We start from the raw sequence: 26,494 nt of genomic DNA, 5'->3' as shown, positions 1-26,494 counted from the left end.
TTGAGAAAATCGCATTAGCTTTGAGAGCCAATACAGTGTGCTTAGTCGCGCAATTGTGTCCGACTCTGCGACTCCAAAGAGTCGGACACGACCGAGCAACTGAACTGAACTGCGACCCCAAGGAATTGGGTCAGAGGAAACCAGCCAGTTTCCTCTGACCATGGGGATTCTTCAGGCTTTGAGAGCCAAGGTTCTTTTTCTGGTATAATAGCGCAGATCAGGTTAGAGCTTGCGTGTGCTCTGCTTAGTCGCTCAGTCCTGTCCGACTCAAGACCCCATGTACTGTAGCCCGCCAGGCTCCCTCCGGCCATGGTGCTCCTCCAGGGGATCTTCTAACCGAGGTCTCCCGAGTTGCAGGCAAATTCTTTACCATCTGAGCCACAAGGGAAGCCCAGGTTAGAGCTGTGGTCTTCCACAATTTCTTCTCAATTTTACTTTGAAATAATGTCAGATTTCAGAAAAGTTGCAAGAGCAGCACTAAGGAGCCCCATGTATCCTTCACACCGATTCATCATTTGTTAATACTCATTTCCTGACAAACCTCTGTCTTCGACAACGCAGAGATTCTCGTACGTGTTTTACCTCTGATTGGATTGATAGCCCACTCACAGCCTGGCTGATTCTTGTTCCTACTTCAGACCTGAACTACTCTCGGAAGAAAACTCGGTCTCAGCCAGAGTTAAGTGCGATCCGATTCGAAAGTCTCGCTTCGACCGGCGGGCTCGCTGTGTCCGCCCTCATCCGCTATCTCCGCCCTTCGCCCGCTGTCCCCGCCCCTTCGCCCGCTGTCTCCGCCCCTAGCGCGTCCACAGAGACTCCTGGGGCGGAAGGGGCGTGGCTCCAAGAGCCGAGCAGCCGAGACCCGGAAGTGCGGGTTCACGTGCTGCTGCTGCAGGCTGGGAGGCTTTTAGGTGAAGAATGGCCCTGGAAGGGAAGAACAAACGGGAGAAAAAAAAGAGTGCGCAGGAGGGGTGAGTGGCTCGTGGCTTTTCTGCCTGGGCGGGAAGGCGTTCGGGAGCTCGGGGCGCGAGGAGTGGGGCATGGAATCATGTCGTTGAGTCTCTGGCGTCCGTGTCTAGAGAGAACCCGGATTATGGCGCTTGTGGGAATCTGGAAGGAGACTATGAGGTTGGACAAGTCGCCAATAGTTTATTCCGCGGCAAGCAACCCTCCAGAGGCAGTACCGGTCGGCTGGCTTCGCTCTTTCGTTCTGTGAACCCTCAGCTTCAACCCGTGTACGTGCCTGTACCTAAAGTAAGTCACTGCGTTCTACTCCGAATGGAGTAGAACAAACCTACCTTGCAGGGGATGCTTTGTAAACTGGGGCAGATAGGATCAATTTTCAGTAACCTTTCATTACTGGATGTACCAGTGAGAGAGAAAAGATGCTACTTTAGAAAGACCAGTAAGTGATGAGGTCTCAAACATAACTTTAAACTTTTAAAAGGAAGCCATCAAAAAAAGGAAACGAGATGAGGAGGAAGAAAGTTCACCCCAAATCCAAACGCCACTTTTGCAAGAACCTGCCAAAAAAATGAAAGTGAAGAAGAAACTTTCTGATGCAGAGAAGAAGTTGGCAAACAGGTTGGTAAAATTCTTTTAAGTTGATGGTAAAGAAATCAGATGGTAACAAAATTGAGATTCTTACACTGCTAATATTCATTTTAGTTTTTTTCCTTCATAGTTCTCTTTAAATTTTTTTTATTATGTTAAGTCCCATACATATTCAAAAATTGAAAAGAGTACCCAGCATCAGCAGTAATTAATACTTGGCAAAGCTTGTTTCATCTTTATCCTGTTAATATCTTCCTCATTGTTTGGAAGCAAACCTAAGACTTAGATTTCATCTATAAATGTTACTGCATGTATATAAAAGATGAGTTTGGTTTTTTTAAACTTATTCAGAGATCAGATTCCTCCATTAGCTCAATTTTTTAAAAAAAAAACAGTTTATTTTTTAAACACTATACGTTTCTAGTTAACTTTTCTCCGTCTCTAGACCACTTTCTTCACGCTCTTTATCTCTCTGTTCCCAGGTGGTCTTGTTACTTGTTCTGAGAGTCATGAATTATTAACAGTTGTGAATTACATCCTCCTCCTGATTGCAGCTATGCACGTTTTTAGTTTCTTCCCCTTTCAGAGAAGGGTGGCTTACTCCCTGTCCAAGATTACTGCAGTCACCTGTACTGTTTATATATATCACGTACCTCTTCTGTCTTCTCAGAGGTTATGCCATCAGATAACCTATATCCATTTCTGCTTTTTCCTGTATCTTTGATCTGTCCACTCAAGATTCTCTTAAAGATTCTCATCTTAAAGAAATCCAACTGTCCACAGGCATATGTGACCCCCAAATCTTTCTTTCATCATTGAGCTTTTAGAAATCCCCACTAGCTCTCTCTTCCTTTTCTTGATCTATCTTCTCTCCCACACACTGGCACTCTGGTTGTTAATTTTTTATTTGATCTGACCATACTTCTGAAACAGTGCTCAGGGAAGCCATTCTGACCTAGGTGCCGCATTTAATAGGGAGCATTGCCTCTAACTGCAGCCCTCTCTTTTACATGTCACGTGGTTGCTGTTCTTCTCGAAGCTATTGCATTCTTTGATGTCAGCCTCTTCTGAGTTTCCAGTTCTCTCTGTTCCTTCTCACTGTTATCTCAGGCACCTTTCCTTCTGAATGTTCCTTAAATGTCCATTTCGCTTGGGGTTCTGTCCTTGGTCATGTCATGATTCCTTTTTATACCCATCAATCTGGGCAGTCTCCCAGTCTTTGTGGCTCTAGCATTCTGATCTCGCTCTCTCTTTCTAAAACATAGATTTATTTGCCTGCGCCAGGTCTTAATTGTGACATGAGGGATCTTTTAGTTGCAGCACGTGGGATATAATTCCCTGACCAGGGATGGAAAACGGGTCCCCTGCCTTGGGAGCGCAGAGTCTTAGCCACTGGTGAAAGTAAAAGTGTTAGTTGCTCAGACGTGTCCGACTTCTTGGGACTGCCTGGACTGTAACCCTCCAGGCTCCTCTGTCCATGGGATTTTCCAGGCGAGAATACTGGAGTGGGTTGCCATTTCCTTCTCCAGGGGATCTTCCCAACCCAGGGATCGAACCCAGGTCTCCCACATTGACGGCAGATTTTTTACTGCCTGAGCCACGAGGGAAGCCCACTGGACCATCAGGGTAATCCCCTGATCTTTATTGCTTGATCTGTTTGTCAGCCTGTTCATTGTTCTTGTTGTTCAGTTGCTCAGTCATGTCTGACTCTTTGCAACCTCACGGACTGCAGCACGCCAGCTTCCCTGTCTTTCACCATCTTCTAGAGTTTACTCAAACTCATGTCCATTGAGTTGGTGATGCCATCCATCATCTCGTTCTCTGTCATCCCTTTCTGCCCTCAATCTTTCCAAGCACCAGGGTCTTTTCCAGTGAGTCGGCTCTTTGCATCAGATGGCCAATATGTTGGAGCTTCAGCCTCAGCATCAGTCCTTCCAATGAATATTCAGAGTTGATTTCCTTTAGGATGGACTGGTTGGATCCTTGCAGTCCAAGGGACTCTCAAGAGTCTTCTCCAGCACCACAGTTCCAAAGCATCAGTTCTTTGGCAGTGTCCTCTCATGCGATGTTCTGCTGCCCATTGGCTTATTCATACACACATCAAATTCAGGATGCTTCAAACTGATCTCATTATCCTCATCATACCTGTTCCTCTGCATGAGTGGTGCCATCAGCCTTCCCGTTGCCTGAGCCTGTGACTTGGGAGTCATCTTAGACTCTTTCTTTTCCCCACATTTCTCATACATTGCCAAGTCCTAATGATGCTGTCTTTTAATTCTCTCTATGATACGCTTTCCCTTTCCATCACCTCTTTTGCTGTGGCGGGTTTGTGGTCTTCTGAGATGCCCGCAGTTGTAACTGTCTCCTTACTGGTCTCCCTTACCCAGCCTTTCCGCATTCATAACTCTGTTCTAGAGTTATCTTCTGCTCTGCTGCCCATAATGTGAAATGCCAGGCTGAATGAATCACAAGCTGGAAGCAAGACTGTCGGGAGAAATATGCAGAAATATGCAACCTCAGATATGCAGATACCACTCAAATAGCAGAAAGTGAAGAGGAACTAAAGAGCCTCTTGATGAGGGTGAAAGAGGAGAGTGAAAAAGCTCACTTAAACCTTAGTATTCAAAAAACTAAGATCATGGCATCTGGTCCCATCACTTCATGGCAAATAGAAGGGGGATAAGTGGAACCAGTGACAGACTTTCTTTTCTTGGGCTTCAAACACTGCAGATGTGACTGTAGCCATGAAATTAAAAGACAACTGCTCCTCGGAAGAAAAGTTGTGATAAATGTAGGTAGAGTATTAAAAATCAGACATCACTTTGCTCTGCTTTAGTCAAAGCTATGGTGTTTCTAGTAGTCATGTGCAGATGTGAGGGTTGGACCATAAAGAAGGCTGTGTGCTGAAGAATTGATGCCATCAAACTATGGTCCTGGAAAAGACTCTTGAGAGTCCCTTGGACTGCAAGGAGATCCAAACAGTCCATCCTAAAGGAAGTCAGTCCTGGGTGTTCATTGGAAGGATTGATCCTGAAGCTCCAATACTTTGGCTACCTGATGCGAAGAACCAATTCATTGGAAAAGACCCTGATGCTGGGAAAGATTGAAGGCAGGAGGAGGAGGGCACGACAGAGAATGAGCTGTTTGGATGGCATCACTGACTCAATGCACGTGAATTTAAGCAAACTCCAGGAGACAGTAAAGGACAGGGAAACCTCCTGGCATGCTGCAGTCCATGGGGTCCCAAAGAGTCGACACGACTGAGTGACTGAACAGCAGCTGCTGCCCAAATGACCTCTTTCAGGCACCTTCAGGGTCTTCAGGAGCTCCTCGTCTTCTGTGGGATAAAGTCTAAGCACTTCTGCATAACAGGCGTGGTCCTTCTTGATCTGGTTTCTGTCTTACTATTGCGTCTTATTTCATCTCACTCCTGCTAGGTACCTTAAATGCCATAGTAAATGGAAAAACTAGGCATATACCCTCTCCTTAGTGGAGCTTGTGGTCTAGTGGAGGGATGATAATGGTCATCATTCACTGATACTGACCACGTGCTGTATACTGCCTTATGTCTCTTGTTTCTTTTATGTTTCTACACCAGGTATTATGCATGTTACTATTTTATGGTGAACCTTGCCTGTCTCCTCAGAGACTAGACTGTTAATGGTCTGCATCTTTGTATCCTCAGAGGCTAGAACTGAGTAGTAAATATTGAGCAAATGAATGAATGAGTTTGATGATGCCTACTACTCGTTCTTGCCCCTCACTCCTAAGTTCCTGGTCCAGTTCTCTTTCTGGGCTGGTGTGCTTATCCAAGTGCACCAATACTTTACAATACTGGCAGAATTTATTGGGTTGGCCAAAAAGTTCATTCAGGTTTTTCTATAACATCTTATGGAAAGACCCAAATGACTTTTTTGGCCAAGCCAATAATTTTGATAAGCAGTCCTTTAAATATTGCAGTAGGAAATCTGGTCTCTCCTGTTAGATTGGTTTTACAAAGTTAAGTACTTTGCTGGTCTGTTAACCTTAACAGAGCCCCTGGGAGTGCTGCAGTAACTCTAGAATTCTAGAGCAGAGAATATAATTAGGCACTGATAGAAGGTAAACTCGGAGAAGGCGATGGCACCCCACTCCAGTACTCTTGCCTGGAAAATCCCATGGACAGAGGAGCCTGGTAGGCTGCAGTCCATGGGGTCGCTAAAAGTCGGACATGACTGAGCGACTTCAATTTCACTTTTCACTTTCATGCATTGGAGAAGGAAATGGCAACCCACTCCAGTGTTCTTGCCTGGAGAATCCCAGGGACAAGGGAGCCTGGTGGGCTGCCGTCTGTAGGGTCGCACAGAGTCAGACACGACTGAAGCAACGCAGCAGCAGCAGCAGCAGGTAAGCTAAATCCCCAAGAACTTCAAGTGAACCAGCTTTTGTTTGAGTGAACTTTCGTTGCTTAATTAGGTGGCAGTTTTAAACTATTTTCAGAAATTGACCTTAACTTTTGCTAACTCTTGAGTTTCCTAAAGATACGAGTCACATTTTGATAATGCTATTTAAATGTAGATGTATTTATGAATGGTAAGTTTATAGGAAAGCCAGGAGGTGGGAAGCATTCCTAATCTGTGCTTTGTCAAATGCTAGACCTGACTTCCATGCCCTCTTTTTTTTTTTTTTTGGCTTAAAAAGAGAAGATGCGTTAGCAAGTGCTGATTTAGAAGAAATTCAGCAGAAACAAGGGCAGAAAAGGAAAAATTCTCAACCTGGTGTTACAGTTGCAGATAAAGAATTACTTGATGATGTAGAAGAGACGGTTGTAAATCAAAGAAAGAAAATTCAAATCAACCAAGAAGCAGAGAGATTAAAGAATGAGAGAACTGTGTTTGTTGGGAATTTGCCTGTCACCTGTAAGAAGAAGGTGAGTGTACAGTCTGTATGTTATAAACATGCAGAGAAATTATTTATTCATAATTTTGTTTTTGTGTTTGTGTGTTAGTTGCTCAATCATGTCTGACTTTGCAAACCCATGGACTGCAGTCCACCAGGTTCCTCTGTCTGTGGAATTTTCTAGGCAAGAATACTGGAGAGGGTTGCCATTTCCTCCTCCAGGGAATCTTCTCAACCCAGGGACGGAACCCAAGTCTTCCACATTGCAGGCAGGTTCTTTACTGTTTGAGCCGCCCGGGAAGGCCATATCACTTTATTGAATAAGTACACAATTAATAAGTCATTAATACATACTTTCATTATAAATGACTATCTAAATCATTTGATAGATTCATTCCAGCATCCACCTGCTCCTTTTCTATTCTCTGCTCTAATTCGGGCTTTTGCAAATCTTGTCTGAACTGTCGCAGGGGTCTTCTCTCTGTTTTTTTCCTCCAGCTTTCTCTTCTGTTACATGCCACGAGAACAGAAGCACAGTGTTTGCAAGGGTGTGTGTTTTTCTTCTTCATGTCTCTGTCACTAGCATTGAAACAGTGCCTGATGTGTAGTAGAGGCTTGATAAATATTCGTCATGTGAATGAATCCATCCTTCCTGAGTTTCCTCCATTATGTGGAGTTCCATCAACCAAGACATGCCCTTTTCTTTCTGTGTGTTCATGTGATAGTCACCCTGATGGCAATCCCTTGGGTCAAAATCCTGCTTATCTTTCGAGGAACAGTTTCAGTTCCACTTTCTTAAAACAGTACAAGAAGCTTACTTTCTGGTTTTTCCCTTGGCCCTTTGGCCTTTTGTCTCCTAGCTTTTGATGGGTGATTATTTTGTAGAACATAATCCATTTTCCGTAGTAGCGTAGTTTCAGTTTGGTTACTTATCTTCATGTTAGATTATAAGGGCTCAAGGGAGGGGAGTGTTTGTGGAGCTTTACATGTTTACTAAGTTATTTTTGAATTAAAGTTGCTTATAGACATTATTGTGTGAGCTGTCAGATACACACGTTCGTCACATCCTGAGCCAGTCATAAGCATAATGTATACAATTCACCCAAAGATTTTTCTTGAATCTGATGGTCTCAGTTCCAGGCAATTGGGAAATTTCCCATAGTGACATAAGCATCCTTAAAATCCATTTCTGGTTTAAATAAGCCAGTGTGGAAAGATGACAGAATCTATGACACATATAGTACTAGTTTACATGCAGTAAAAGATTCTGAAAGATTGAAAGGCAGGAATGTGTATTTCAGGGATAGTAACGTGAATGTGTTGTTTTTTTTTTACATACGTTTCAGTAAAAACTTGTCTTCTAACTGAATAGTTACTTACTTTTCCTGAAATATTCTTGAAACGTGGCAGGAAAAGATTATCCAACCATTTTACTTAATTCTGTTTTGTGGTACTTACTTGATGTTCTTAAAATGGACTAAAATATATGTATCTTTTTTTTCTTTTTTTTAGAAGCTGAAGTCATTTTTTAAAGAGTATGGACAGATAGAATCTGTACGATTTCGTTCTCTGGTATGTTTTCCTTCCTTGAAAGTACATCATCTGAAAATGTATTGCGTGTAAGTCAGACTTTTTCATGTGTTGGTTTTAGTGAGATGAAGGAGCCCTTGACTTTAACCTTTAGAATCAACATGCTCAAATCTAGCGCCAATGCAGAGTCACACCTGCTGTCTATTACTGACCCTTGGACTTTGTTGGGTAATTTAATGAGTTCACATAGTAAAACGATATCGTTCTTAAGTATATTTTGGAGAGTGGATCTGTGACTTTTGTTTGTGGGTCAGTTGAACAGGTGGAGATGTTCAACCTACTGAGTAGTATTTCTGAAATCACAGCTGTTCATATGGGGGGTTTGCCTGACTCTGCAGAGCAGTGCTTATGCTCTGACATAGAAAGATAAAGTATGTGTAATCAGTTTAATGTTAAAACTTTATGGAAGTGAATGGAATCAGATTTCACCAATTGAGTGCTCTGTAGACCAGTTACAGCCATGTTCCTTGGACCATGAAGAAGCAGCATTCATAGATTTTTTAAAAATATAATTAATATATATTAGAATATAAGAAATGTTTATTCCTTGTTTCAGACTGCTCTTTCTCAACGTGAGTCTCTAAAATGGGGTTTCTCAACCTTGACACCATTGACATTTGATGCTGGATAATTGTGTGTGGTTGGACACTGACCTTTGTAATGCAGCATCCCTGGCCTCTGCCGACTAGGTGCCGGTAGCATCCTTCCCACCCGAGTTGTAACAACCAATTGCCAAACGTCCCCAGCGGGCAAGACTGCCCACTTCTCTAAAAGTAGGCCCTTCTCAAGGTTTTGGCACAGTCTCCATAATTACTCTCATGGTGTTAGATTCTTCCGTTCATCACGTGCATCTTCTGTCCGCCCTTCTGAGTCCTGCTTCCTCATATCAGACCCTTGTCTGACACGTCCGCAGGGCTGTCCTGCCAGCCCCTCTGTGCTCACCTCACCTGCATCGATCCCCGACCCCGTCCCATGCCATCTGCTGATTACCTGTTCTTTAGTACCGCTCACACTGCCAGCCGTGGCCTCTTCTTTGGCTCATCCAGCCTGTTGGCTTGTCGTCCCTGCCTGGTTTTCAGCTGTGGTTTCTTCTGAAGTTGATTCATTCCTTTCCTTTTGCATTAGCCCACCTAAGTTTTCACTTCTTGCCAAAATAGTTGCGGAGGCCTGCTACGATTCCTGCTTTCAGTCTGCCTCACGTGTAGCCAACACACCTCTGTCTACTTACTCTTCCTAAAGCACTTCTTCCTGGAACTCCCAACATGAAATCCCTCTCCTCCACCTCCCCTCCCGTGAACATTACACGCGCACAAAGACACATACACGCACTTGGCTTGGTGTTCTCCTTGAGGAGCCAGCCCTGATTCTTCCCTATCCCTGAATTACTGGTACGTGGGGTGACCCTGCCGTCCACCCTCCAGCAGCCGGCACCTCACTGTAGTCCTTAGGAGGCAGCTGGGATGTTGTGATGCTGCCGCCCCCCCTGTGGCAGCCTGCACTCACTGTGGTCCTTAGGGGGCAGCTGGGACGTTGTGATGCCGCCGCCCTTCCCGCGGCAGCCAGCACTCACGGTGGTCCTTAGGAGGTGGCTGGGACATGGTGATGCTGCTCCTCTGTGCCATCAGACTGTGAGCCCGGCTGCCTGCTGGGTCACCAGTACCTGCACCTGGTTCACATCAAATATGTACGGAGGTGCCCCAAATCTTGTCATTTTTCTAGCTGTTTGTTCGTCCCGACATCCTGACGGTCTGCGCAGGGTGGCCCTGGGGCCCTGTGCTCTTCCACACGTGACTGTCCTGCAGCCTGGGCGCTGCGCTTGTAGCAGATCATATACTTGGACCTTCCCACCCGCATCCTTTTGCTCAGTTCTGTTTTGTTAACTTGGGTAAAATTGGTGTGTAACATTACACTGATTTCAGGCGTTTCGTGTAACAGTCCAGCGTCTGTTCACACTACAGAGCGGTCACCACCATGGGCCTGGTCACCATCTGTCACTGTGCCCTTGAGCCCCTTCACTCATGTTGCCCACTCTCTGCCCCCTGCTCTCTAGGGCACCACCAATCTGTTCTCTGTATCTCTTGAGTTTTATTTATTTATTTTTTTTGGGGGGGGGCATATTGTGAGGCTTGTAGGATTTTAGTTTCCCGACCAGGGATCAAACCTGGGCCCTCAGCAGTGAGAGCACAGTGCTAACCACTGGGCTACCAGGGAATTCCCTGTTTTGGTGTTTAGACTGCATGCATAAGTGACATCACAGGGTGTTTGTCTTTGTCTCCCTCAGCATACCCTCGGCATATATCCATATTGTCACAAGTGGCAAGATTTCCTTTTTTATGGCTGAGTAGTATTTCACTGTATGTATAGTCTGGGAATCCTTAAATTCTCATTTTGCTCATCAAGATAATATGTATTTTTCAGAAGGCACTTAAGATGTCACTTATTCAAGGCTTTTTGATACTTTATAACACCAAGTGGTATTTTTTTCCCCTCTGAATCCTTTTTGTAGTTTATTGTCTTATGCTATATCTATTCATTCTTATCTTTAATAGCAGGGCACAGGTCCTTGAGGGCTCCTAGCAAGCCTAGTAGATGTGTTTGGATGCCTGGCACTCACATGCGGATTGTCCATGTGGGCATTTCTCATGTCTTGGACTGTATTTCTGTCTATATTCTGAGAACTTTACCGTTTGAGCAAGACAGACTAAGGAGTAGTTCAGATTTCTTACTTTCACTATGTAAACTATCGAATGACTAACAGGCAAGGTTTCCAGAGATTTATAGTGACTGCCTGAATGAGACTGGTGTTCATAGACACCCCTGGACTGTGGCCTTGGCAATTTGTATCTTTTTACCTTCCTGTTCACAGTGCCTGGTGGTATTTGGCACATTGCTGTTAGTCACCATTGTTGATTTGAATTTCCACCTTCTCCATAAGCTTTCCCTACCTGTTCCCGTCACTCTTAGGTACCAAATATGACTGAAAATAGCATGTTCCTGAAAAAAGGGAGATTCCATTATTTCTCCGAAGACAGATACTGAAGGGTTCTGTTTTGTTTTTGCCAATTGACATATATAAACTCACAGAGATATGAGTGAAGTGTCATGTCTTCTTATATTACTTATCAGTTAAGTTCATTTCAGTTCAGTCGCGTCCGACTCTTTGCGACCCCATGAACCGCAGCACGCCAGGCCTCCCTGTCCATCACCAGCTCCCGAAGTTCGCTCAAACTCACATCTATCAAGTCAGTGATGCCATCCAGCCATCTCATCCTCTGTCGTCCCCTTCTCCTGCCCCCAATCCCTCCCAGCATCAGAGTCTTTTCCAATGAGTCAACTCTTCGCATGAGGTGGCCAAAGTACTGGAGTTTTAGCTTCAGCATCATTCCTTCCAGAGAAATCCCAGGACTGATCTCCTTTAGAATGGACTGGTTAGATTTCCTTGCAGTCCAAGGGACTCTCAAGAGTCTTCTCCAACACCACAGTTCAAAAGCATCAATTCTTTAGCGCTCAGCTTCCTTCACAGTCCAACTCTCACATCCATACATGACTACTAGAAAAACCATAGCCTTGACTAGACGGACCTTTGTTGGCAAAGTAATGTCTCTGCTTTTGAATATGCTATCTAGGTTGGTCATAACTTTTCTTCCAAGGAGTAAGCGTCTTTTAATTTCATGGCTGCAATCACCATCTGCAATGATTTTGGAGCCCCCAAAAATAAAGTCTGACACTGTTTCCACTGTTTCCCATCTATTTCCTATGATGTGATGGGACCAGATGCCATGATCTTCGTTTTCTGAATGTTGAGCTTTAAGCCAACTTTTTCACTCTCCTCTTTCACTTTCATCAAGAGGCTTTTGAGTTCCTCTTCACTTTCTGCCATAAGGGTGGTGTCTTCTGCATATCTGAGGTTATTGGTATTTCTCCCGGCAATCTTGATTCCAGCTTGTGCTTCTTCCAGCCCAGCGTTTCTCATGATGTACTCTGCATATAAGTTAAATAAGCAGGGTGACAATATACAGCCTTGACATACTCCTTTTCAATTAAGTTAGACATATTTAAAATCATAGCATATTCAATAAAATGCCAACTTAGAAGTGTCCCCTTTTTCCATGCTCATTTTATAAAACGATTTTCCTTAACACTCTTCACATGTGTCTTCCACAACATTGTCTCCTCATATGACCAGCAACCCCTTCGAGTCATCCGTTATTTCTGCCTCGTTTGAGAGTTGCTGCCTGTGAAATCTGGATATGGCGCTGTCACTGGAAATGTTTGTCCTCAGCCCCAAGGTCCCATTCATACAACACTAGGACCGTTGTTTCTGATTCAGTATTTCCTTCATTTTTATTCCATATTGGAGTTAGGTATTTATAATTCGATTAATTAAAATATAATTATTTTGAAATAATGTCAAATGATGACTTTCCTGTAATGCTTTTTTTTTCTCTTAAAGATTCCAGCAGAGGGAACTTTGTCCAAAAAGTTGGCGGCAATAAAGTAAGTTTATAATTAGAGAAAGGGAGTACTTGTAAATTCTCTTCCATTTTGGTGAAAAATGAGATAATTTCTTAACCTCCCAAATGTTTATGTTTGGGTGAACCATCATGGTTTATTGTTTCTAATGCTGATGATCACTTATAAATTTGTCAGATGTTTGTCTTCAAGCTTCAACGTAAGAAACAATTGCAGAATAATTTAAAACGTGCCATGAAAAATGAGAAATTTCAGACATGTTTAATCAGACATACTGTGTGAAGAGAAGAAGAAAGTTTTGCATCTAAATATTCTATTATAAATCACAAGTATCACATTTCATCAGTTCTAAGGTATACATTTCCTATACCTAACATTTTTAAGCTCAAAGTTCAGTTCAGTTCAGTCGCTCAGTCGTGTCCAACTCTTTGCAACCCCATGAATCGCAGCACGCCAGGCCTCCCTGTCCATCACCAACTCCCGGAGTTCACTCAGACTCACGTCCATCGAGTCAGTGATGCCATCCAGCCGTCTCATGCTCTGTGGTCCCCGTCTCCTCCTGCCCACAATCCCTCCCAGCATCAGAGTCTTTTCCAATGAGTCAGCTCTTCGCATGAGGTGGCCAAAGTACGGGAGTTTCAGGTTTAGCAGCATTCCTTCCAAAGAAATCCCAGGGCTGATCTTCAGAATGGACTGGTTGGATCTCCTTGCGGTCCAAGGGACTCTCAAGCGTCTTCTCCAACACCACAGTTCAAAAGCATCAATTCTTCAGCACTCAGCTTCTTCACAGTCCAACTCTCACATACATACATGATTCCTGGAAAAGCCATAGCCTTGACTAGACGGACCTTTGTTGACAAAGTAATGTCTCTGCTTTTGAATATACTGTCTAGTTTGGTCATAACTTTCCTTCTAAGGAGTAAGCATCTTTTAATTTCATCGCTACAATCACAATCTGCAGTGATTTTGGAGCCCCCCAAAATAAAGTCTGACACTGTTTCCACTGTTTCCCCATGAAGTGATGGGACCAGATGCCATGATCTTCGTTTTCTGAATGTTGAGCTTTAAGCCAACTTTTTCACTCTCCTCTTTCGCTTTGATCAAGAGGCTTTTTAGTTCCTCTCCACTTTCTGCCATAAGGGTGGTGTCATCTGCATATCTGAGGTTATTGATATTTCTCCCGGCAATCTTGATTCCAGCTTGTGCTTCTTCCAGCCCAGCGTTTCTCATGATGTACTCTGCATCGAAGTTAAATAAGCAGGGTGACAATATACAGCCCTGACGTACTCCTTTTCCTATTTGGAACCAGTCTGTTGTTCCATGTCCAGTTCTAACTGCTGCTTCCTGACCTGCATATAGGTTTCTCAAGAGACAGGTCAGGTGCTCTGGTATTCCCATCTCTTTCAGAATTTTCCACAGTTTATTGTGATCCACACAGTCAAAGGCTTTGGCATAGTCAATAAAGCAGAAATAGATGTTTTCTGGAACTCTCTTGCTTTTTGGATGATCCAGAGGATGTTGGCAGTTTGATCTCTGGTTCCTCTGCCAAAATGCATCTTCAAATCAGAAGTGCCTCATGACTGCTGTTGGCTGGTCAGTTTTTTCCAGGGAAATTCTTTAGGTCAAACTATAAGATAGATAAATGGTGAATCAGATTAAACAGGATTCTAAAGACTTTTCAAGTGGAGAACTGAACAAGACCAAAGTATGTCTCGTGGTAGACACTTGGGTGATAAAACCACATAGACATGCAGGGAAGTAGTTCCTATAAAGGTGGGAGTGGTGGTTGCCTTTGAAGGAGGAGAGGAAGTGCTGTAGTTGTTGGGGCCACAGAGAGGCTACAAGGGTGCTAAGTGCTACATTGCTTCAGTTGTGTCCAACTCTCTGCAACCCCCATGGGCTGTAGCCTGCCAGCCGCCTCTGTCCATGGGATTCTCCAGGCAAGAATAGTGGAGTGGGTTGCTATTTGGGTATTACCCTATTAATAATTTTCTTAGCTGTACACGTTTACAGGTTTGTATAGTTTTTATTTTACAGTAAAAAGAAAAAAGCACGTTGTTTTTCCCGTCTATGTGTGTGTTAGATACAGAGCTGCAGCGAAGTTGGCAGTTTGTCATGCGGTGGGGTCACCTGGGGTGGCCTCCTGCTTTCTCACAGTTATGACTGGGAAGAGGGCGTAGGTCACGCGTTTCACCATTATCTGTACAAGTTGTGTGTTATTTCTTGGGTTATTACTAAATGTTTATGAAAAGAATTTATGAAAATCCTCCCAGAAATTCTTGTCATAGGTGTTGATTGAGAGTGTAAAAGAAGCTGTATTTATTTTAGTGACTTTGGGATTAGCAAATTTTACTTTTTTTTTTTTTTTAATGTAGGCGTAAAATTCATCCCGATCAGAAAAATATTAATGCTTACGTTGTGTTTAAGGACGAGAATGCTGCTACAAAAGCACTGGAAAGGTAATTTTGTGTCTTTGATGTTTGCACAGAATTATTCTACGTGTGAGTCCAGCTCTCTTTTATTCTTTGGGTTCACTTCAGATTAAATACCCCAGTAGCTCAGTGCCTGTTTTTAACAGCCATTTTCCCTTCATATTTATAACAGAAATGGGGCCCAGTTTGCAGAAGGATTTCGTGTTAGAGTGGATCTTGCAACTGAGACCTCCTCCGTAAGTAATTCTTGCACTGTCTGAAGAATTTCGCTGCAGTAGTGTAGAGAAGAACGTTTTCTTCTGAGCATGTGCTGGGAGAGGAGTTGGGTTAGCCAGGAGCACGAGGAATGAGAGGAAGGCGCCTCTGCCCTCTGTGGTCTCAGCATGGGCGCCGGGGGCGGGCAAGGGCTTAAGTCCGCGTTGCTCATTCTTGCTGTGCTCAGTCATTGCAGTCGTGGCCAACTCTTGGCAACCCCAGGGGCTGTCGCCCGCCAGGCTCCTCTGTCCATGAAATTTCCCAGGCAAGAATCCTGGAGTGGGTTGCCACTTCTCCTCCAAGGGATCTTCTCAAGCTAGGGATTAAACCCACATCTCCTGCATTGCCAGGTGGATTCTTTACCACTAAACCACCTGGGAAGGCTCTAGCTTTTGATTTTTATTTTCTTTTTGGTTGTGCCATGTGGCATGTAGGATCTTAGTTCCCCAAACCAAGGATTGAACCTGCACTCGCTACATTGAAATAGAGTCTTAACCATTGGACTACCAGGGAAGTTCAAGTCAGCATTAGCTTCAAGAAAGTGGTTCCCTAGACTTCTGGTCTCAGTGGCAGAAGGCAAGGGTGGGATGATTTGAGACAATGGCATTGAAACTTGTATATTACCATATGTGAAATGGATCGCCAGTCCAGGTTCAATGCATGAGACAGGGTGCTCGGGGCTGGTGCACTGGGAGGACCCAGAGGGATGGGATGGGGAGGGAGGTGGGAGGCGGTTCAGGATGGGGGACACATGTGTACCCGTGGCTGACCCATGCCAGTATATGGCAAAGCCGCTACAGTATTGGAAAGTAATTAGCCTCCAATTAAAATGTTAATTTTTTAAAAAGTGGTTCCCACTCCTGCATCAGATCCAATAATCCTGGAGAGAGTGGCTGAAAGGTATATTAAAGAGCACTGGAGCCAGCACTAAGGTCTCGAGTCACATTACTCATTAGCAGTGTTTCGTCCCTGCTCTGTGTCAGGCGTTTGGTGCTGAGACACAGGCTCAGCTGTCTGGAAGTTTGCAGTGTAAAGGTAAAGGTGAGCAGATGTGCTGAGCACGGCACTGGTATGATAAATTCTGTCATAGACGTCAGCTCAGGAATGGGCCACGCAGTGTGGGAGGCTGCCAGCAAGAAAGGACAAAGGAGGGTTTCCTGGAGAACAGGTGTCCTATCAGTGTTATATGGACAAAAAAATTTTGAACACTGTGAATGGTGGGACCAAAACCTAATCCTTTGTGGGGGTTCCAAGAGCTTGGTACAGTTATTAGCGGGTAGAGTCTGAGGAGAGGCCACAGTCAGAATTGCTGTTGGAGAAATAGGTGGAGGGCAGTCATGATGACCCCTGCCTGCCATGTTGAGGAGTCTGGGTTTTGTTCAGAAGCTTTTCCTTGGGGGTCTCTTGAAATGAATGAAGCATGAGTTGGTAAGAATTCACTGCAGAGGCAGAATGTGTTACTATCGGTGTGAGGTTAGCTAGGTGAGAAATGACCAAGGCCTGGCTGACTGTCCTGGCTTTGATGGTGGGCCTGGCACCAAATAGCGAACTGGCCTGAGGGCCCAATGTTTGCTCCCTGTTTTTGTGAATAAAGTTTTATTGCTACATTAAAATAGCACGTAAATGATACCCATTACGTGCTCAGTCGTGTCTGACTCTTTGCAACCACATGGACTGTAGCCCGCCAGCTCCTCTGTCATGGGACTCTTCAGGAAAGAACACAAGTGGGTTGCCATTTCCTCCTCCAGGGGATCTTTCTGACCCAGGAATCAAACCCAAGTCTCTTGCATTGGCAGTGGATTCTTTACCACTGATCTACCGGGGAAGCCCATTAGTTTCACGTTATTTTGCTTTAACAGCAGAGGCAAGGGGAACAGCAGAGACTGCCTGGCCCACAAATACTTGCTTTCTGGCCCTTTATAGAAAAAGTGTGCCCACCTCCAAAGGAGCAGGCCTTTCTTGAGCACTGCCATGTTGTCAGTGCCAGCTGTAAACAGAAGCCACTCCTCACTCTGGGGCTCACACTCCTGCGGGAAAGATGGCAGAAGCCAGATCCAACAGGGGCCTGATAGGCAGGGGAATCAGGAGATGGAGCCCCGTCAGACATGTGCGGTGAGGGAAAGAGTAGACTTCAAAGTGACTTCCATTTTCTCTTTCATGAGTGATTTTTTTATTTTGTGTTTCAGAGGGACAAGAGATCCGTATTTGTGGGAAATCTCCCATACAGTAAGTTTGTTTAAATAAAAAACTATCTGTTTGTCACTGAAGTAATGCAAATAACACCCGAGTGGTCACTCAGCGTTTTGCTTTAAGACTAACTTTCAAAAGTGTGGAGTGTAACTTGACTAATTACTTCAAGGCTGTGCTTACCTTGATGTGTGATTAAACATCTCTAACTTCCTGAGGTGATTCAAAGTCCTCACTTCCCCTTTGGTTGAACCTGTTTTTAGAAGTTGAAGAATCTGCAGTTGAGAAGCACTTTCTGGCCTGTGGGAATGTTGTGGCTGTGAGGATTGTGCGGGATCAAGTTACTGGAGTCGGCAGAGGCTTTGGCTACGTGCTCTTTGAGGTACAGAGTTTAATGTGTCGTCACTGTCCTTGAAGTGTGTTGGGGGAGGCTGTCCCATCATTCAGCCATAACTCTCGCTGTCACTCTCGAATTGCACCTTAAGTCAATTCATAACCTGCCATAATAGAGCACGGTTCCTACATTGCATCTAAGCATGCAATGTCCTAATTGTTTCTCCATGTTAATGTCATGAAATAATGTTTTATTTATTCATTTCTACCTTTGTATCTTTCTTATTTATTCTTAATTGGAGGATAATTGCTTTACAGTATTCTGTTGGTTTCTGCCATTCATCAACACGAATCAGCCATAGGTGTACAGGTCCCCTCCTTCCTGAACTTCACTCCCACCTCCGACCCCATCCCACCCCTTTGGGTTTTCACAGAGCGCCAAGTTTGTGCCCCCTGCGTCATGTAGCAGATTCCCACTGGCCGGCTATTTTGCATACGTTAGTGTGTTCCCATGTTGCTCTGTTAGTGCAGGCCCTGTCTTTCCCCCACTGTGTCCATAAGTCTGTTCTCTGTGTCTGCATCTCCACTGCTGCCCAGCAGATAGGTTCATCAGTACTGTCTTTCTAGATTCCATATGTATGCATTAATATACTCTCTTGTTTTTCTCTGTCTGACTTACTTTATTCTGGATAATAGACTCTATCTTAATCCACCTCATTAAAACTGACTCAGATGGCTTTCTGTGGCTGAGTAGCATTCCACTGTGTGTATGCACAGCTTCTTTGTCCATTCATCTGTCGATGGACGTCTAGGTTGCCTCCCTGTCCTAGCTACTGGAAATAGTGCCGCAGTGAACATTAGGGTACACGCATCCTTTTCAGTTATGGTTTCCTCGGGGTTTATGCCCAGTGGTGGGATTATTGGGTCAAATGGTAGGTTTATTTCTAGTTTTTCAAGGACTCTCCCTATCATTCTCCATAGTGGCTGCATCAATTTACATTCCCACCAACAATGCAAAAAGGTTGCCATTTCTCCACACCCTGTCCAACATTTATTGTTTGTAGATTTTTTGATGATGACCATTCTGACCAGTTGAGGTGACAGCTCATTGTAGTTTGATTTGCGTTTCCCTAATAGTGAGCGATGTTGAGCATCTTTTCATGCATTTATTAGCCATCTGTATGTCTTTGGAGAAATGTGTGCTAGGTCGTCTGCTTACTTTTTGATTGGGTTGTTTTTCTGGTATTGAACTGCATGAGCTGCTTGTATATTTTGGAAATTAATCCTTTGTCAGTTGTTTCATTAAATAATGTTTTAGATGCTGGCTTTTAAAAGTATTGGGCTTCCCTGGTGGCTCAGCAGGAAAGAATCTGCCTGCCTGTGCAGGAGATGGAGGTTCGATCCCTGGGTTGGGGAAAATCCCCTGGAGAAGGAAATGGCAACCCACTCTAGTATTTTGCCTGGGAAATCCCATAGACAGAGGAGCCTGGTGGGCTACATACAGTTCATGGGGTCTCCAAGAGTCAGACACAACTTAGTGACTGAAAAACAACATTAAAGGTACTAAATCTCCAAATCTCTACCTACTGTAAAAGGAGAAAATTGACTGTTCACTCAGCTAGAAGAAAATTTTAGTTTTTGTTATGCAATTTATATTTAGTTATAACCAGTATCTTGTGTCTAAAATTACGGGAATACACGTACAACCCAGAGGCACTTAAGCTTTTCTTCCCTCTTCAATCACCCCATCATATGTGTCCTCTCAGTTTCTGCCTCTGCCTTTTTGTGGGCACACTTAATATTGTGAACATAAGCTTCTGTAGCCTGCCTCTGTGTTGTTCTCTATTGTGTAAGTATGTTCCATTGAGGAATGTAACATAATTCATACTGTCTTTTCCCCTAGTGTTTCCCAAATATCACACATGTGTGCTGTTTTCTCTCTTTCTCTATAATAATGAAATTGGAGTGATTGTTTTTTCCTTCAAATGTTTGCCTCCATTTTTGGATTACTTCTTTAGGAAAGTTCCCCCGTGGGTTATCACTAACCAGATCAAGACATGCGACAGTTTTTAAGGCTCTTCGTATGTAGGACCAGATGGGTTTGAAGGAAGGGGCTCACATCCTGATGCTTCCATCCATGACTGTGGTGTAACAATCTCATTGTCTCTCTGCTCTCTGTCTTCTGACTACTGATAAGTTTGTAAACCCCTATAACACGTCATGAATATTTAGAGTTGTTAACACTGAGTTAGAATAAAAGAGTAACTGTATTTGGGGTTTAAATGGCACCCTGAAGGCATCTAGTCTGACATCTCAAGTACTGTAATGGAGTTCTCTGTTCTCAAATCAACCAGTACAGCAGGGGCTTTGCAGGAAGAGACTCGTGAGGAGGAGCTTCATTGCTTTAAAAGGCCACGTAGGATTGATCTCCTTAGTTGAAAGTTCATTTTACATTGAGAAAAAATGAAGCCTCTTTGATTGTGGGCTTACCTGGTCATTTGACAAGCCAGCCTAAGTGCTTCCTGGGGAGAAACGCATGAGGGTGCATGATTAGAACTGCAAGCACCACTGCTGGAACCCTGGGGCTTGGACTTCCTACCTGTGGAAATGAGCGGGGTTTCTGCTTTTTCTTTCTTTGGCCACACCGAGGCAGGTGGGATCTTTGTTCCCCAACAAGAGATGGAACCTGTGCCCCCTGCAGTGGAAACACAGAATTTTAACCACTGAACTGCCAGGGAATTCCCGACAGGGGTTTCTGTATTATAAGCTTGAAAATTATTCTAATCCATAAAAGTTGTAATTTTGCTAGATTCTTTGCAGATGAGTTTCTGTAAAATTTAATATATTGATTTTTATTACAGAATACAGATGCTGTTCATCTTGCTCTGAAATTAAATAATTCTGAGCTGATGGGAAGAAAACTCAGAGTCATGCGTTCTGTCCATAAAGAAAAGTTAAAACAAAATTCAAATCCTAGTTTAAAGAATGTCAGTAAACCTAAGCAGGGACTTAACTTTGCTTCAAAAAGTGCACAGAATTCTAAAGGTTTGTTTATTGGAGAGAAAGCTGTTCTCATGAAGAAGAAAAAGAAAGGACAGAAGAAAAGCAGACGAACTAAGACACAGAAAAAGCAGAAGTAACAACCTGAAGCTTTTATTTTCCCTCACTGACTACTGGTAATAAAATTGAGATAAATCTATGTACTGAGTTTCAGAATTTTTTATATATGTGAAACATGGATGCTTTTTCAGTTATTCATGTTGTAATACTACCTTTGAAGCAACTATTTTAAGATGTAGTCATCATGTAATACTGTTGATTGTAGGAGAGATGATTTTAAGTGTAGGGTGAACGTTTAGAATTTTAGTGGTTATGTATTATTTTACCCTATGTTGCAAATATACCTGTCATTTTAAAGAATTACTTGTTGCTATTGTTACTAAGCAGCTTCAGTCCTGTCTGACTCTCTGCGACCCCATAGACAGCAGCCCACCAGGCTCATCTGTCCCTGGGATTCTCCAGGCAAGAACACTGGAGTGGGTGGCCATTTCCTTCTCCAATGCATGAACACAAAAAGTGAAAGTGAAGTCATTCAGTCGTGTCTGACTCGTAGCGACCCCAGGACTGCAGCCCACCAGGCTCCTCCGTCCAAAGAATTACTTGGGATGAGACTAAATTTAAAAGTGAGCAAATTTAAAGAAAAATGAAACAACCTTAATACTTACTGTACCTAGACAAAGTATCTGAATAAAAGTAGGAATACTGATTGATCTGAGGTCAAGTGATAATCCCTAAGGAGTAAAGTTTTAAGGGCTGGTATATGATAGCTAGTCATTTTTCTTCCTTTCTTTTGTACTTATGATAAGTGGAGTTCTAGGTTTTAATTTTATTTCATCAGCCTAATAACTAAACAGGAATTTTATATCAAATGTAGGTCTGATTTCTTATTCTTAATTGGTGATTAGATTGATTATTGCAGTCCTTGGTAAATTTGCTATAAGGCAGATTTTTACTTTTCAATTTTTTAAAAAAATTTTTATATATTTTTGGCTGCATGGAGTCTTGGTCTTTTCTCTAGTTGCAGCAAGCGGATTGTGGAGCGCAGGCTAAAGGGCTCATGGACTCAGTAGTTGTGGCGCGTGGGATTAGTTGCCCCACAACATGTGGGATCATCCTGGAGCAGGGATCAAACCCGTGTCCCCTGCATTGGCAGGTGGCTTCTTAACTACTGGACAGTCCCACCTCTATTTTTAATTTGAAGAATATTCTCCCAGGAATACTTGTGATACTTAATGTCACCCAATAGAATGAAACTGTTTTTTAAAAATCATACTTAGGGACTTGCCAAGGACTGTTGGACTTCTTTGGTGGCAAGTTAAAGAATCTGCCGGCAGTAAGGAGACCTGGTTTTGATCGCTGGGTGGGGAAGATCCCCTGGAGAGGGGAATGGCTACCCATTCTGGTATTGCCTGGAGAATCCCATGGGCAGAGGAGCCTGGTAGGCTACAGTCCATGGGATTGCAGAGTCAGACATGACTGAGCGACTAACACTTTCACTTTTCACTCTGAACTGGAAGCCATCTGATGTGAAGAGCTGACTCATTGGAAAAGACTCAGATGCTGGGAAAGATAGAAGGCAAGAGGAGAAGTGGGTGGCAGAGGATGAGATGGTTAGACAGCCTCACTGACTCAGTGGACAGAAATCTGAGCAAACTCTGGGAGATAGTGGAGGACAGAGGAACCTGGTGTGCTACAGTCGGGGTCTGGAAGAGTCAGACTTGACTTTAGTGACTAAAAAAACAACAAAAACCAGCAGTCTGGGGTTAAGACCACCTTCCAATGCTGGGGGCGCGGGTTTTGACCCCTGCTCAGGGAACCAAGACTACATGCCACACAGTGTGGCCAAAAAATAAGTTAAAAAAAGTCCTGGAAACAATTTTCTGAAAAAGTATGGTACTGAAGTCACAAAGTGTAAAGTTCAACCGGGGGAAAGAAGAGCATTGCATTCCGTTGAGATTTACCCTTAGGACATACAGCTGGTGCCCTGCTCACAAGACTTAGCGAGCTGAAGCTGTGTCCTGGAGGGAGGAGTGGGCGTGAGCCAGGGGGGCTGATCTGAGGCAGGCTCATCTGTGATACATGCAACTGATTACTTACAGGTGGGCAAGGGAATTGCAGGACAGTGAGTTATTACTCATTATTTTGAAAATGTTGTCTTTAGGCTTTGCACAGGGAAAACCTAAATAGGTCTTCAAAATGTAGCTCTGGGCGGGGATGGGCTTATTGAATGTTTGGAAAATGAGTTTAAAGTGTTTGTACATTTGTAAACTCTTAATTACACATGTGAATGTTAATACTCTGAGTGAATTATTTATTGTTTGCACAAGTGCACTGGGCAGTATTATTTTATGATAAATTCTTTAGGGTATGTCATTAATTTATATCAATATAAAAAGTATAAATTCTCACCTTTTAAAAGTTAAAAAAAATTTTTTAATGTAGCTCTGTAGAAAGCAAAAAGAGCTCCATTTTCATGTATCCAAAGACTGGATATTTTATGCTTAGGATCTTCTATGGCACTTTGAACCTTGCTTTTCAATATTTATTTATTTGATTGTGCCAGGTCTTAGTTGTGGCTTGTGGGATCTAGTTTCCTGACCAGGGGTTGAACCTGGTTCCCCTGCATTGGGAGTGCAGAGTCTTAGCCACTGGACCATTAGGGAAGTTCATTTGTTTTTCATAAGTATGGTTCAGTTAATATTTATCCCTTGATAGCTCTTGAACATTTCTGCATATATTTTCAGTTAAATTTATATAAAGATGCCTTATCTGTAGACTACATACACTTACCTCTTTAATTGCACGGTTTGTATTTTCTTTAAAGTATATATTTTATTGTATATGCTTTTTAATGTATATAAATTTATATGATTTTAGTGTCCTCAACATAGAGTGTGGGTCTTTGGGTTTTCATGTAAGGACCCCTGGACTAGGGTGGAGGGACATCTGATCCTTGACCCAGTTCTCTGGCTGTGTATGCATGACCTTGGACTAACCTCAACCTCTTTATCTAAATATCTTGACTGGGAAAATAAGGGGCTTGGACTAGATCAGTGGTTTCCCACTTTTTTGACTATGATCTGTGATAGTCTTTAATTTCTCACTGTGATCAGTACAGTCATAGGTATATTTATTTGACACACAAGTCTCACATGACAATACCAGTCCTTACTACCCATGTTGCCCTCGGATACTTTTCATTCTGTTTACAACACTGGTGATGATCCACTAAGGTCAGTCCACAGCCCAATAACGATACCACTTACAAGCAACATGCCTCAGGGATTTACAGTCTGCTTCTGTTTGAGGATTCTAGATGGTTTACAAGTGAAAAAAAAATATGAATAACTGTAGAGTGGTTGAGAAATTCAGAGGCACAGGAGTTGCACTAACTGTTCTTTGTATCAACAGGTTGCTTGGTTTATCTTATCTCATAGCAATGACCTCCTACTTACATGGCATTCTATGATGCACAACAGAAAGAACAGCGTGTCCTTTGCTTAGTGTCATAAGGTGATGGACACATAGTCTCTGATTACCCCGGCTCAAGTTCTAGGCCTCAGGTCATCTGTGCGGCCCTACAAGTCTTCCGTTCCACCTGTGGCTCAGGACATACCTCTGTCAGCTGATAGGGGTGCACTGTTAAGGCTAGGAAGAATCCGTATGTGTGCATGACATAAGGAAAAGCTTTTTTTCTGTTGTGTCCAACCCCCCAATAGCAGTCATTTGCTTTGCTGTGATATATATGCACCTTCGCATCTCACCCCAGTCCAGGCAATGTACATGTACCTTTGATCAAATTTCCAGTCTTATAGGATCTCAGGTTCCCAGGTGGCGCAAGTGGTAAAGAAACTGCCTGCCAATGCAGGAGGCATAGAGACTCAGGTTCAGTCCCTGGGTTGGGAAGATGCTCTGGAAGAGGGCATGGCAGCTCAGTCCAGTACTCTTTCTTTGCGTGGAGAATCCCATAGACAGAGGAGCCTGGAGGGTTCATATGGTCACCGAGAGTCAGACACGACCGAAGTGACTTAGCACGCACACTTGCACAGGTTCATTATCACTCAAGCAAAAGGGCTTTCCCAAGCTCTTGGACTAGGTTAGGAATGTCAGCTAAATGTTTCCATAAGTACCCTGCAACAGCTTGACACCATCTACCCTAGAGTTGAGCCAGACTTTGTGTTATGGGGACAGTATTGCTGTATGACAAGATGGCTGTATGAGAATACACAGGTCACAAATACAGGGAGAGATGTGTCTCCAGGCCACTCTTCTGACCGACCAGCTAGTAATTTGGAGGTTCCTACTCCCTGTCTCAGGTTCACCATAAGGAATCACAGAACTCAAGAACATGTTCTACTTATGATTACAGTTTTATTACAGCAAAAGGATATACATAAAATGCAGCCAGGGAATGCCCTGGTAGTCCAGTGGTTAGGACTTGGCACTTCCACTGCTTAAGTCCCAGGTTCAACCTTTGGTCAGGGAACTAAGATTTCACAAGCCTTGCTGTGCAGCCAAAAAAGAATAAACCAAAACCAGCCAAAGGGAAAGAGAAGAGGCATGCACAAGGGAAAGGTATGGGCGAGTCCCAAATTCAAAGCTTCTGTTGTTCCCTCCCTGAACACCTCCCAGAAGACAGAACACCTCACCCTCCTTGCACATGGCACGTTGATTCCTAAGTACAGAGTACTGCCAACCTCGGAAGGGCACATGCTTCGGTGTCCAGAGCCTTCATTGGGCTTCCCTATGTGGGTCATAACCTACCTTCCCTGGTGGCTCAGACGGTAAAGCGTCTGCCTACAATGAGGGAGACCTGGGTTCGATCCTGGGTCAGGAAGATCTCCTGGAGAAGGAAATGGACACCCACTCCAGTATTCTTGCCTGGAAAATCCCATGGACGGTGGAACCTGGTAGGCTACAGTCCATGGGGTCACAAAGAGTCGGACACGACTGAGCAACTTCACTTATGTAGGTCATGAAGTTGAACTCCATGAAGTTATTCTCCAGCCTCCTTCCCCTCCTTTCCCCCAGAAATAGGGCTGATACCACCCAGATCAAAGTCCCAACCGCCCAATCACAACCCTGGTCTTTCAGGTCTTGCTGGGCAGCCCCATGATGAACCATCTCTTTCGCATAAACTGTCAGGACACTACAGTCTATAATAAACATTCCTATCACTCCAAAGGTTTCAGAGGATCCCGTCTATGTCTTTTCAAATTTAAACTACACACATAATGTCTTCAGTGGGTATGACAGCTTGACAACTCAGTGTTTACTATTTTTTTCCATTGTGTCTCTTACCCGTTATCCTTTTCCAGGAATCGCTCCATTTAATTTTCTTCCACTCCTGAGACTATACCGTAACAATCTTTTGAAATCGAATCACTAGATTATGGTCCTTGCTGCAAAACGGATTGTGACTGAGCTTGAAACCAAATGAAAGTGAATCAAACAAGAGTTACAGGGCGCCTGTGTAACATAAAATGATGAAGCATTTGCGACCAGTGACCTTCCATCTTTGACACAAGCAAGGAAGTCAGCTACACACACTCTGGAGTGTGCGCACGACGGCCACGTGCCACCCTCATCACGTCAAGCTCAAACGCTCTTAAGGACGTGCGCGACCTCGCGCAGTAGCTCGACTCCGTAGCGAACTTAAGCACCTGCGCAGGCGCAGAAGCGGCGCGGGTGCCTCCCCTCAGGCACTGCTGCGGACATCCCCAGGGGCCTCG

At 43.7% G+C, this 26,494-nt stretch overlaps 1 protein-coding gene and 1 long non-coding RNA gene across 4 annotated transcripts; one reads left to right on the top strand and one right to left on the bottom strand.

Moving 5' to 3' along the window:
- The first annotated feature begins 842 nt into the window (after window positions 1-842).
- RBM34 (RNA binding motif protein 34) lies at window positions 843-20,901 on the top strand. Of its 3 annotated transcripts, XM_012104993.4 has the most exons (11): window positions 843-971; window positions 1,080-1,254; window positions 1,448-1,584; window positions 6,235-6,463; window positions 7,945-8,004; window positions 12,476-12,519; window positions 14,871-14,954; window positions 15,100-15,163; window positions 17,369-17,408; window positions 17,633-17,751; window positions 20,564-20,901. In XM_012104993.4, exons 1-11 carry the CDS (start codon window positions 919-921, stop codon window positions 20,840-20,842), a joined length of 1,284 nt encoding a protein of 427 aa, XP_011960383.2. In that variant the 5' UTR covers window positions 843-918; the 3' UTR covers window positions 20,843-20,901. The 3 variants fall into 3 exon arrangements, with proteins under 3 accessions (XP_011960383.2, XP_042097082.1, XP_060262703.1); XM_042241148.1 differs by lacking the exons at window positions 17,369-17,408; window positions 17,633-17,751; XM_060406720.1 differs by lacking the exons at window positions 843-971; window positions 1,080-1,254; window positions 1,448-1,584 and adding an exon at window positions 1,660-5,940.
- On the bottom strand, window positions 20,327-26,300 carry LOC132658656 (uncharacterized). The gene is made up of 2 exons (XR_009598569.1): window positions 26,064-26,300; window positions 20,327-24,743 (listed from the first exon to the last, which is right to left on the bottom strand). It is a non-coding gene; the product is annotated as an uncharacterized LOC132658656 (long non-coding RNA).
- Between the last annotated feature and the right edge of the window lie 194 nt (window positions 26,301-26,494).

This window comes from Ovis aries, chromosome 25 (genome assembly GCF_016772045.2).
Source record: "Ovis aries strain OAR_USU_Benz2616 breed Rambouillet chromosome 25, ARS-UI_Ramb_v3.0, whole genome shotgun sequence".
NCBI lineage: Eukaryota > Metazoa > Chordata > Mammalia > Artiodactyla > Bovidae > Ovis > Ovis aries.
This window is presented reverse-complemented; position numbering and strand designations above follow the sequence as displayed.

Excerpts from the sequence above, each read along its gene's own strand:
- RBM34 (XM_012104993.4), top strand. The coding sequence starts at position 919 with ATGGCCCTGGAAGGGAAGAACAAACGGGAGAAAAAAAAGAGTGCGCAG. Across the intron at positions 1,585-6,234 it reads GAGAAGAAGTTGGCAAACAG|AGAAGATGCGTTAGCAAGTG; the intron begins GTTGGTAAAATT and ends TGGCTTAAAAAG. Across the intron at positions 17,409-17,632 it reads TGTGGGAAATCTCCCATACA|AAGTTGAAGAATCTGCAGTT; the intron begins GTAAGTTTGTTT and ends ACCTGTTTTTAG.